Source organism: Psammomys obesus, unplaced genomic scaffold (assembly GCF_907164565.1).
Source record: "Psammomys obesus unplaced genomic scaffold, mPsaObe1.curated_primary_1811, whole genome shotgun sequence".
In the NCBI taxonomy this organism is placed as follows: domain Eukaryota; kingdom Metazoa; phylum Chordata; class Mammalia; order Rodentia; family Muridae; genus Psammomys; species Psammomys obesus.
The window spans coordinates 12,706,303-12,719,297 of record NW_026586816.1 but is presented as its reverse complement, the minus strand read 5'-3'; the positions used below and the strand labels follow the sequence as shown (position 1 = coordinate 12,719,297).

General features: G+C 40.1%; 1 protein-coding gene across 3 annotated transcripts in view; it reads left to right on the top strand.

Moving 5' to 3' along the window:
* Positions 1-11,282, top strand: part of Snap25 (synaptosome associated protein 25) — a 73,371-nt gene extending 62,089 nt beyond the window's left edge. For all 3 annotated transcript variants that reach the window (XM_055602627.1, XM_055602628.1, XM_055602629.1), the window contains 3 exons: positions 2,389-2,514; positions 6,332-6,476; positions 10,333-11,282. In XM_055602627.1, coding sequence (XP_055458602.1) covers positions 2,389-2,514; positions 6,332-6,476; positions 10,333-10,401 — 340 coding nt within the window. In that variant the 3' untranslated portion in view covers positions 10,402-11,282. The remainder of the gene's footprint in view (positions 1-2,388; positions 2,515-6,331; positions 6,477-10,332) is intronic.
* The last annotated feature ends 1,713 nt before the right edge of the window (positions 11,283-12,995 follow it).

The following is a 12,995-nucleotide window of genomic DNA, read 5'->3' as shown; positions in this document are numbered from 1 at the left end:
CTTTTCTATTTTTAGCCAAAAAAGGGGGGGGCAGGAATAGTGGGGGCAATCAGCTTAGATTTGAAATGCTTTGTTTTCTAGGTCATTTGCAATGGCTCATGTAGTCTCTATTCTACAATCTTTACATATGAAGAAACAAATGAGTGATAAATTAGAGTTGATTTGAAAAGGTCATCAGATATATTATTATTATTATAAGCTTTAACTGTGATTGTACCTATACACAAGGCCACCCAAGCTGAAAACTAACCCAAGAATTTAAGAAGGGTATTTATCAACTACCTTTAAAATGAAATTTTCCTCCAGAGCCTACTATTCACTAGCAAAGCCATAGAATTCTCCAAAATAACAAATTGTCAAAAATTCCAGTTAGTCAAGATTTGACTGTATGCCCTTTTTAGAGCCAACTCGCCCCACATTTCCAGTGAATTCTAACAGATGCATCTCCCAACCCTTCATCAATTGTGTGTGAAGAAAGGGTGGGGGTAGGACTTTTTGAGGTAGATCCTCAGGTTCTGAAGAAACATGACCCCTACTAAATCAGTCTACAAGTGGTCCCTAATTTCTTAATTTGAAAGAGACCCTAATTGAGCTTCAAAGCTTGAGTGAAGTGTCCCCTAATGTGTGTAAATAATGCTTTAAAAACCATGTGTCACAACGCAGTGGCTGGTGGTGCCCTGGACTCTCTGGGGGCTTTGCCCTGTCTCGGCATGTTTCGAAGGACTATGATAGCTGTGCGGCCGTGACGTGAGTCTGTGCAGCGTTGTGGGTGCAGTGGTTTGCCTTCTCTTTGGAAACGCGTATTTCCTTTTCCTTGACTTTGCCAAAGATGGTACCAGACATTTTACATAGCAGAAAACATCACAAAGTCCAGACAGCTTCTTGTAACCAAAAAGAGAGGGAATGGGGAGGTGGGGTGAGCTACAAACTCTCTTAGCTATGAAAACCAGTTTGGTGACCTTGTAATATTTATTAAGTGGGCCCATGGCCCTTTGGAGCAATAAGTTGTGACTTCTCAAAGGGCTGATGGTAAATTGCGGGAGCTGCTGAAATCCCATTGCATATTTCCCAGGTTGTCACCATAGTTTTTTGGTCCTCAATCTGCAAGGATTAAAGCCAGTTTAAGAGATGGCTTTGACCCTATAATGAGAGAAAGAAGTGGGGGAAGAGGAGGAACTCCGTTGGTGTCTTAGAATTAAAAACTGTAAAATGGGACCGAAGGGTGTATGTTGCTCTTGGACTCAATAGCATGTGGCTTCTACTATGCAAAGAACCTAGAAACATCTTTGATCGCCTTAAATTACAACCCCCCCAAAAAACATGCTCTATATGTTTCTATTGGGCACAACAGGTATGCCTGGATTTTAAGTTTTGTTCCAAGGCAGGTCAGTGAAATGTAGCCCATGGAGACCACACTATTTGCAAAGCACCCTCCCCTGTCATAAAAAAAAAAAAATAGTTTAAAGTAGTAATCTGTATGCACACTATCCTGCCCTTTGGACTAACCAAGTAGCTACTGAACTGCGTTTCAATCCTCATGAAGGCTATTACTGTCCTGCGAGTGCCTCTTTTGAGAATGGTCAACTTCTGGAGTAGTTTGGCTTAAATGAGAATGCTTCACTTTCTACTCATGCCTGTAGCTGGTGCATGAAGAAGACACAGGGTGGGGTGGGGTTCCTCTTCGGTGCTAGATGGCTTGTTCTCTCTTCTATTTTCCTGCATTCATTTCACTATGCTTCTTTTACTTTTTGTCTCTGTGGACAAAGGTTTGTACATCGACCCTGGATGTATGGTGACTGGAAGTACCGATATATTATCAATTTCAAACTATTATAGAGGCAACCCAAAGACCATCACCCTTGGCCAACCACCAATCCTTTGTGTCTCTCATGAAACACAGGAAATAGAGTTCATACATTGGGGGAAATATATTAAGAAGAGATCATTGCATGATGGTGTGTTTAAAAACTTGGTCAAGTATGTTTTTCTTCATGACTATGTGTTACTGTGGTGTGATGTACACCCTCTACTTGGCAGTCTTGTTCTGTGTCTGTCTGCCAGTATGTTTTTCTGTGTTTTGTGTCTTGAAATATAACCATGTCACAGAAATAGAACTGAATGTTCTCCAGCTATCTTAAGCCTTATCCTCAAAACAAACTAAAGATTAGTCTTGACCATTGCAATTGGCTCAATTGAAAATAGAATGCTGAATAGCTGAACCATGGTGGTGGCCAACTGTTTGGGTCCGGATTATGATATATCGGTATTCTCTAATGCCTCAATTTAAAACTCATTCGCTTGGTTCGGTTCTTTGCTTAAAGAAGTGATAATTTCTGTGAGCTTGCTGCTCCACCCTGTGCTTTGTCACTCACCCAATTTTTTGCATAGGCTTAAATCCAGTGATGCTTACAAAAAAGCCTGGGGCAATAATCAGGATGGAGTAGTGGCCAGCCAGCCTGCCCGTGTGGTGGATGAACGGGAGCAGATGGCCATCAGTGGTGGCTTCATCCGTAGGTGAGTTTCTGGCAATTTTCTGTTGATGGACAACCAGCACTCAACTATTTCTTCCTCCACAGGAATTTTTGAGATCCCTCATGGGGCTACAACTGGATTCATGAGAGCCTCCCTCATTTGTCTGGGCTACCAACAGAGGCCCTTCTGTCTATCTTCATGAGGTCTTCCAGCAAGGAACTCAGGTTTCTTCATGGTGATGAGAATGTGTCAAGGGGGCAAGATGCAAGACAATGTCCTTCGAAATTATGGCCTGTGTGTTGTTTGCCAGAGTGTCTCTAGGCAAAGCAAATCCCATGACCACATCGAGAATCAGAGTGGCTGTCGAAAGGCACTGCATGACATGGATTTATTTTAGTCAAGCGTATTAAAGAGACTGTTACAGAGGCATGATAAACAGCATGAGTGATGTCACATTTTTAGTCTGGTAGTAGCAGGGAGCTGTTACCACTTGTCCCTCAGGAGATAGGAACAAGAACTGTTACCAGAACCTAACAGTTATGACTACAAAAAGGTATTGTGGTACAGAGATGTAGCCATAGACAGAGTTGGCTAGGATGAGAAAGGGAAACAAATGCCTTAAGCCCTTGCTTCTCATATCCAGTCTCCCTCAGGTTGCTAACCATTGGAAGTCAGAGCAAACAAAGAGCCAGTAGTATAGTAATAAAAGTCAGCTTCTCGGCTTATTGGCTAAAATCCTCCAGCAGCAGCATGAAGCTCGGAGCCTTGTTTCTCTTGGTGTCTCTTGTTGCCCTCAGCCTAGAGGTACAGGAGCTACAGGCTGCAGTGAGACCACTGCAACTTTTAGGCACCTGCGCTGAGCTCTGCAGAGGTGACTGGGACTGTGGACCTGGGGAGCAATGTGTCAGCACTGGGTGCAGCCATGTGTGTACTACAAACTAAGAACAGCTTCTACCTGGAAAAAAAAAAGTGCCTGTTTGGAGCTCTGTGACCAAGAAAGCAGTTGAAAATGGAAGCCATAAATGGAGATTATAAGAAGCACGGTGGGGAGGGTCAAGGAGGTGTTTCTTTTAATAAATCATCATCATAAAAGTCTCTAAAAAAAAAAAAGTCAGCTTCTCAGGGCACAGACAGGGAAGGTCAAAGAACTGATTGGAGTGGGAGGAAGAAAAAACTGGGATCTACATTAACCACTTTTTTTGAGATCTAGAAGCAAAAAACAATTAAATATTTCTTTTTAAAAGCTCAAGTTATATAAGTCAACCAATATCTCAGCTCTGAGGAAACCACCAAGCAGAAAAATGGCCAAATATTTTCTATGAAAAAGGGAAGATTATATTCACTATATTTTGGACACCCTCCACCAATTCATTCCACACTATCACCCCTTTGTCTTAGCCAGAACAGCTTAATTTTGTCAAAGAAAGCATAAACCATATCAATTAAGACTATTTAAACTACTCCATACAGACCAGCAGCTCTCAACCTGTGGGCTGCAACTCCTTTGGCAAGCCTCTATCTCTGAAAATATTTACATTACAATTCATAGCAGCAGCAAAATTACAGTTATGAAAATAAATTCTTGATTGGAGGTCACCACAACATGAGGAATTGTTATTAAAAGGTTGCAGCATCAAGAAAGGTAAAACACACTGATACAGACTGATACCAGGACTCAGCATATGTGCAAATATATATCTTCATGACTATCCCTAAGTCATTGTTGGACAACAAATACTGTTGTGATTCAAAGGCATAGGGTCTAGACATACACCTGTCGCCTGACAAGTGAAATTCTGATTCCTCCTCTATTTGCTTCCAAGAAAACTAGATTATTGATTTTTAAGCCAGGGGTTGCATTAGTATCAACTAGGGGTACAAAAGAAGAAAAGGTAAAAAGCAGGGACAAAAGGAAGGAAGAGAGGTGGGAGGGACCAGTGTCTATACTCCTTCCATAGCAACTGAATCCAAATCTTTTGACACTAGATACACAAAACTATGATTCGAAAGCTTGGGTGATTGCACTGTGCATTAGGCATTGAAATGGTTTTTCCACAGGAACATGTTTATTGTTGATGATCATTTAAATGAAATGTAAACAGTAGGAGGTTCTCTCTTACTTTTTAAATTTCTCTGTCTTGGGCTGATTTATAAGTGGAGCCAGGCATAGTAGCATACAACTGTAGTCCCAGCATTCAGGAAGCCTGAGGGCTCAAAGCCAGCTTGGGCTATATATGGAGACAAGGTTTTAAGCAAAACAAAATGAACAAAAAAAGAAAGTCATAATAGGCCAGTGTACTTTGGGAGTTGCCATGGAAAAGGAAGTTTAAGCCTTCAGTTTTTAGCTCATTTTCTAACTAGTAGGAAAACTCTGTAATAGGTTCTTTCTATTTGCAGTAAGATGCCTGCTGTTTGCAATAGAGCGTCTTCTATTAACCTTCAAGTTGGCCTTTGGAAACGTGGTAAAGTGCTTTGTGAGCCCACTCCTGCCCTCTCATTCCTGCCTATTCAACTGAAACTACCATGTACACATTTTTCTGCTCTGAGAGCACCTGTTCAAATGCCCCTACCGAACTTGTGGCATCAACATGCACATGTATAAGAATCATTCCTTTAAGTCCCTTAGGAGTTCTCAGAGTCAAGAAGCAGACAATTTATCACTGCTCTGCACACCAATGCAGATTCAAAGGTGAAAAAGTGATGAGTACTGAGATTCACTACCTGATTTTCTTCTTTCATCCACAAGTTGAGTCTTGGAAATTTATGTTTTAGGAAAATAATAAATCATACTGTCTATATAATTCTGCCTCTAATCTCTGATCAGGAGTCCCTTGGAATAAGTGATTTTTCTTCAAAAATATAAAATTAGGGGCTGGAGAGTGGCTCAGAGGTTAAGAGCACTGGCTGTTCTTCCAAAGGTCTAGAGTTCAATTCCCAGCAATATATGGTGGCTCCTAACCATCTATAATGAGATCCGGTGCCCTTTTCTGGCATGTATACATAATAAGTACTATATACATGATAAATAAATAAATCTTTAAAAACAGATATGGAATTAAGATATGGGGTGACTCAGGAATGTCTCATTGGATAAATACTTGCCACTCAAGTGAGTTCAGATGCCCAGAAGCCATGTGAATGCCAGATGTGGAAGCGCACATATATCATTCTAATGTACCTGTGGTAGCACAGGAAGTTGGCAAGTGAAATTCTGAAAGCTTATGCATGACACATGGTGATGAGCAAGATACCCTGACAGGCTTGGTAGAGAGCAAGGACTTAGACCTGAGGTTGTCCTCTGAGCTTCACGTGGGTACTACAGCACATACCAGGACTCATACATGAATACACACACACCTTCACACACACAAAACACAAACACACGTTAAATATAAATAAAATAACTGAATTAAACATATATGAAGGAGGAAATTATGTAGTTTTGGAAATCATAAAAATGAATACTTTGATGCACTGAATATGCCTTTATAGGACTATACAGTCAAAGCAGGTGTAGAGGTGCATATGTGCATTGCTAATACTGGGCAGGATGGGGAGGGTGAATCCAGACTTGGCTTCATAGCCAGACCTTATTAGAGAAAGATACAGAGAGAGAGTTCAAAGGTCCAAATACAGTTAACTATATTAATATGCAAGTATTCTCCTATTAAGCTACACCTTGAGCTCGAAACACCAATTTTAAAATTATATTTGAGACAGACAGATGTTAAGTTATGTTGCTATATTGAAAAAGAATAAGATATATACCTAGGTGTCTTAAAACTTTCCACAAGCTCTATTCCTTATTAACAACTGTCTTTTCTTTCTCTGTCTTCCAACCTTGCTCTTTGGCTTCCAGGGTAACAAATGATGCCCGGGAAAATGAAATGGATGAGAACCTGGAGCAGGTGAGCGGCATCATTGGAAACCTCCGTCATATGGCCCTAGACATGGGCAATGAGATCGACACCCAGAATCGCCAGATTGACAGGATCATGGAGAAGGTGAGCCCACAGCTCTTGGGAAGTCACTGATTGCCATTAGGAAGGAGACAGTGTACCCAGGCACATTAGTTGCTGGATATTTTATCCTTAATATTCTAAGACAAAAACATGGGATTCACAACTGAACTGGAATGAATGATTAGAATGTAGCTTGGGTTTTGATTTATTGTGGGTACTGGGTATTGAGCATAGGGCCTTGGGAATGCTAAAAGAGCATTCCACCAATGAGCCATACCCCTAGCCCCATACTATACAATTGAATGCAGTCAGTATGTCTCTAAATCTCTTCCATGTTAGGCATGTGCTAAGCACTTAGAACACATGGAAATGAGACGAATCATATTCTTACTGCCAAGAAATTCATATCAGGACACTAAAACCATGAACTATTCATCATAAAAATCAGACGATCCTTTCCATGCATTCCTCTCTTCTACAATAGCATGCTGAATATAAATTGTTCTCTTTTTAACTGTTTAAATAGCAAGAGGGAGAGATAGGTGCATTAAGAGTTTAACAATGATTTTATGTGTGTAATTTATGTCTGGCTAGTCTTATGCTATGTGCTTATTCACTTTGAGACACTGTAATTCTTAACCTGAGTTCTTGAATCTCTTTATAATATCTTTTCCTTTTCCAAGAGCAGAGTGGGTTAATTTTCAAGACCCTTTAAATTGCAAACTAAGTAGTAGTTTCTTGATCCTCAAGCATCCTTCAGTGCCGTGAAAGGATAAATAGCCAGTATTGTGTCATATGTGCTCCAGATAAACAATATACAACCACATAATATTTTGCCTGATTGACCTACACAAATGTCAGAGCTGGCTGGTGAAATACTTGTACTTTGCTTATGTTTGCAAGTTACAACATGCTTGAAATGGCTAAGCAGCTTTTGCTAAGATAAAGCTTTTAATGCTGTGACAGCCAACAGATTTTGGAATCATTTTGCAAGGTACAAAAGTGCTGGAGCCAACTCAGCCTGACCTAAGCCATTATAGCCCCAGAAGAAAAACAAACAGAGAAATAATTGCTGAACTGTCTTCCAGAAGGAAAACAATCTTAGAAAACAGGAAGTGCTTATTTACTGTCCGTAGATCAAACTGACTCAGAAACGAGCAGGTAACTCAACAAAGCCCAAACAAGGTCCCAGAGAAGAAATATTTTGCTAACATAAAGGGGTCAAAACTTTGAGTTACAGGAACTTGGAAAAAGAAATATTTGTTTCTGAAAGGGCAGCAGAGTCCATATTCTGATGCCATTGTAGTTCTCTAGTATGGTGAGAACCTTCTGTATTAAGTGCCACCAATAAAGGTGGGGTTTTTTTTCTTTTCTTTTTTTTTTTATGAGCATTAGTGTGAAGGTGTCAGATCCCTTAGAATTGAGAGATAGACAGTTGTGATCTGCCATGTGGGTTCTGGGAATTTAACCCAGGTCCTTTGGAAGAACAGACAGTGCTCTTAACCACTGAGCCATCTCTCCAGCCCCCACCAATAAAGGTGTACACAGGGATAAAGAGTTAAGTTTGTAAAGCCAGGCATATTTATGGGAAAGAGCTGTTCTGGCTTGCACCAACCATAGACTCCTTAGTTACTGAGGCAAAGAGAGAGTTTATAATTGCCTTTCAACAATTAGCATAGCGTGGCCAACGTTTGAAATAGAAGTTATCCCACCCGCACTTCCAAAATCACAATCTGAATGCGATTTAAACACAGACCATTTGAGTGAAGGCGGTCATGCTATTGAGCTACACTGTTAGCAGACTCCCTTTTCTCAAGCTCTTTTCTGAAGCTCTGGTCTCTGATAACTATATTCCAGAGTCTCTGCATGTGTAGGATTGAATTAGAACCACACAGTAGGCAAAGCAAAGAGAGTTTTCTTCTCTTCCTGGTCCCATCAGCGATCTTCACCCTACTTCCCCCGTCATGATCTTTTCTCATCACCATTTGGGTTGATAGTGAATTCTCAGGAGTTCAAACAATAAGACCTTTGACATATTCTTGCAGATTTTAAAGAGATTGCTTTGTGTTTTTTTTTGCTTATGGGCATTTATACATATAATCTTTCAAAGTTACATGCACATAGTTCTTCCAGAAAACTGGAAGTTAGAAGTATGTTTTCATCCCAAGCTTTATGGAAACTGGTGCTAAAGAAGCAAACTTCAAAGTAAAGCTGGCAGAAGTAGGCATGTTGAGATATAGCCAGGTAGTCCTTGGGGTCTTCCCCCAGTGGGAACATAGAGCCTGAAATCTAAGGTCATGGCTCTAAAAGGGATCTGCTGTTTGCCAGCTCTATGATCTGGGAGGTGAGGGAACAGTTCAACGCTGGAATCTGAATGTGCTAAAGTATGGCATAGTTAGCACACAGTTCTCAATATCTGATCTGAGTCAGCACTCCACCTGCCTCAGAGTTGAGGGATCAGAAAGAGGGACTCAGTAGCTCCTTCTAACACTGTCTGGGCTCTCTAGTGGACACTGTAATCTTTTCACACAGGGAAATCATTTGGCACATGTTGAAAGTGTCACCAAGCTTAGGTTTCTTTAAAATCAAACAGGAAGACTGGGATGGGGTAGCCTCCATATAAGAAAAAAAAATCCTCAAAGATAAACACAGACAGATGCATTTTCCAAGGGACATACCTGAAGGGAGATTCTGTCAGGTCTGGTTTTGTTTTTGTTTTCTAAAAGGTGCTATTTCTTTTTCATAACATAAAAAGTATGTGGTACTTCTGAAAAGTGAATGTGCTTCAGAGAAGTTAAGAGGATTCGCAGTCACCCACTGGACAAAGGTGTTCCAGCTCCATCTTGGCCTTTGAGAATATACCAAGATTTGCCTCTGTTCTACTTAAATAACCCCACACTGCCTTGGGAAGGCCAGGCAGTGCATTCATAAACAAGAGAGTCTACATTTGTTTTCAGAAATGACATTTATTTTTAAAATGGATTATTTTCTTACTTTGTGTCTCTGAGCTCAGTCTGGAAATGGCACAATTTAGTCTATAGAAACATTTCAAATTTGTCTGAGCTAGTAATTTTTCTTTGCACCAAAGTATGATTATTCATGATACAGTTTGTAGGTACAGAAGAAGGACTTGGGAAACAAATAAAATTGGAGGGGTTTATCCATTTTCCAAATGAGGAGCCTGGGGATCAAAAATAACTGTCAGAATAATCAGGACAAATCAATGCTCTCTCTTACGATGTAAACATTCATTTTAAAGCCAACTCTTGATTAATCAAAGAGATGATAGAGAACCATGGTCAGATAATTCAGTTGTGAATAATGTAGAAATAAGTTCAGCATTCCAAATGTCTGTTTGAATGTGGATGACTCCACTGTCCTAGAAATTCACAAATTTAAACTGAACATAGAAGACCCTACCCAGTAGAGATTGTAATGTGAGGGCATAGGTGCATAGCTTGTGATCAGTAAGTGACAACAGGTCATTAGAAAAACAACTCTGCTTCCCTGGGGGCTTTCTGCATGCCAGGCTGTAGAGTTACACTTGTGATGGAAAGAGCAATTGCCTCTTCTTGCTGACTTCAGTTTTTTCATGGTCAGTTAATTTCCTGGGGCTTAAAGATTGAGCCTGTGAGTGTCTTTCCAGCATAGAAAGATAAATTATATAACTCTGTCCTCAAAAACACAGATGCTATCCAATGAGGGAAACAGTTGAAAACCCAAGTCAAGTTGCTGTGACCTTGTCCATGTAAGGCCATAGCAATGATCCTGGGAGAAAGAGTGATAATTCTGAATGGGGAAGTTTCAAGGTGGTTTCACAGAAGAACTTGAGTGGACCCTGAGGGAAAATGGCACTTTAAGGGGTAAACTAAGACCTCTCTTTTTTCCTCTTTTTTAGGCTGATTCCAACAAAACCAGAATCGATGAAGCCAACCAACGTGCAACAAAGATGCTGGGAAGTGGTTAAATTTGCTCTCCTGCTGCGCTCTCCTCCGAATGTTGTTGGACAAGAGAGCTCCTTCCTGCTTTTCTCATGGTATTACCTAGTAGGTCTTGCACACACACATGTACACGCACACGCACACATCTGCACAGTCAGTTGCCCCCCATTGTAAATGTCCCGTGTGGTCTGTCAGCTTCCCAATGATACTGTGTGTCTTTTGTTCTCTCTGGCTCTCTTTCTTTCCAAGAGTTGTACATAGTGATCATCTGATGGCTCTAATTCCCAACCTAAGATGTCTTAGGTCTCATTTTTTTCTTTTCTCAGTGACGTTTGCTGAATGACAACAATTTAGGAATGCTCAGTGTGCTGTTGATTCTCTCAATACACAGTATTGTTCTTGTAAAACTGTGACATTCCACAGAGCCACTGCCACAGTCCTTTCTTCGGTGTCAGGCTCTGAGTCTCTCCAAACGTGCTGTCTTTAGCTCCTCATGGATATTATCTGTCTTTATGATTTCATGATTAGACAATGTGAAATTACATAACAGACATTGCACTAAAAGTGATGTGATTTATGCATGAGAACTAAATAGATTTTTAGATTCCTACTTAAACAAAAAAAATTTCCATGACAGTAGCATACTGACAAGGAAACACACACAACAGCAACCATAAAAAGCAACGACTGACTGCGCATGCTCAGTATTGGGGCCCTGTCAAGATTAAGTCGTGCCAGCAAAACCTGCGGCTGTGTCCCCTTATTTCTGTCAACATACAGACTTACTGATCATAATCGTCCCTTTTCCTTTCTCTCTCTCATACACACACACACACACACACACACACATACATACACACACACACACACTCACACACACACACACACACACACACACACACACACACACACACAAAATGAATTTGAAATACCATTAATCATTTCTAGCAAAATATATGTTTGGCTGAAACTATGTGAAATGGATGTACTATAGGGTTTGTTAGCTGCTTTTGCAAGCCATGTTTTGGAGACAACACTGTTGCCGTGGAAGGTGAGAAGATGCAGATCTTCAAAGTCTGACTCTTGTTGATCACCATTTCCCTGTGGTTTGTCATCAGTATGGTTCTTTGTTGCTTAATCTAGAGCTATGCATACCAAATTGCTGAGATGTTTAGTAGCTGATAAAGAAACCTTTAAAAATTATATAAATGAATGAAATATAGATTAACTGTGAGATAATATCATTATAGCATGTATATTAAATCTGTTCTGTCTCCTCTGTTGGTTTGTGAAGTGATTGACATTTTTGTAGCTAGTTCAAAATTATTAAAAATTATAGAATCCACCTACTGGCTCCCATCTGATGATATGCTCACAATGGCAACTGAAGTCTGCACATTCTATTCAGTTGCTCCTAAGAAGCTGGTTGTAGATACTGGGTTGAAAACCAAAGAAAGATGTTCCATTTCAACACAGTTCCAATTACAACAGACACCTTGGCTTGGTTCTTATAACCTGTTGTGTGTGAATTCAGTGTTAGCCATGAGACACATAGTTTTCCAGCATTCATAGAAAAAAAATTCCTAGGGGACAAAAGTCTAAGGTACTCTAGTCTTGGCTCTGTGTAAACTTGGGTATTCAAAATATTGGTAACTCTTATTTCTTTCCCCTTCCCCAGCATTGCCATCAACCAATTTTCACCCCTTCATCATTATAACACCACTATCCACATTTTTCTTCATTCACCCATTTACCTAAAAGTGTAGTGCAATGGTAGAACACATAAATGACATGCACAAAGCCCAGGGTTTTGTTATGGTTCCAGGAGAAGGTATTGAATTATGCAATGTAATCATTTTGTACATTCACAATGATGGAGAATCTGGTCTTAGAACATCTTTATCACCCCCCCAATCCCACATCTATTAGTGGTAACTTCTTCCAACTTAAAACAACTACTAGTTTAATTTGCCAGCTCTTTCTATTGTCTGCTATGAACATTCTATATAAGGAACATTAGAGTGGGCTCCTGTGACTGGTTTCTTTCACTTTGCATGATGTTTTCATGGTTTGTCAGTATTGTAGCATATCTCAGTATTCTATTCCTTTCTGTGATCAAATAATATTTCATTATGTGTATATATACTTTATTCAACTGTGCCTCAGTTCATGAACATATATAGTTATAGCCATATCTCCTTTGGCCTATTATGGCTAATTCTGCTTTGAACGTTTGTAGACAAATTCTTGTGAGAGAAGCTGTCCTTAATTCTGTTATAACCACACATTTGCCAGTCATTGCCACCTCTACCTCAGCACCACCACCTTACCTAACACTATTTTTACTGTTCCTAGTGCCTGTATCATTTCATGCTCTTAAATTGGCATATCTACCCTCTCCACCTTCATCATCATCTTTAAACATAACTTGTGTGTGCACGTGTGTACGTGTGTTATACGCACATCATAATCACCTCCATTACCACTGTCCTTGTCACCACAATGGCTACCACTGCCTGTACCACTATACCATCTCTTCACCATCTCCTAATATGTCCTCCACCATCGCTATTTCTCTCCATAACCTATAGTAGTAACGCAAGTACATTTATCCTGGTTG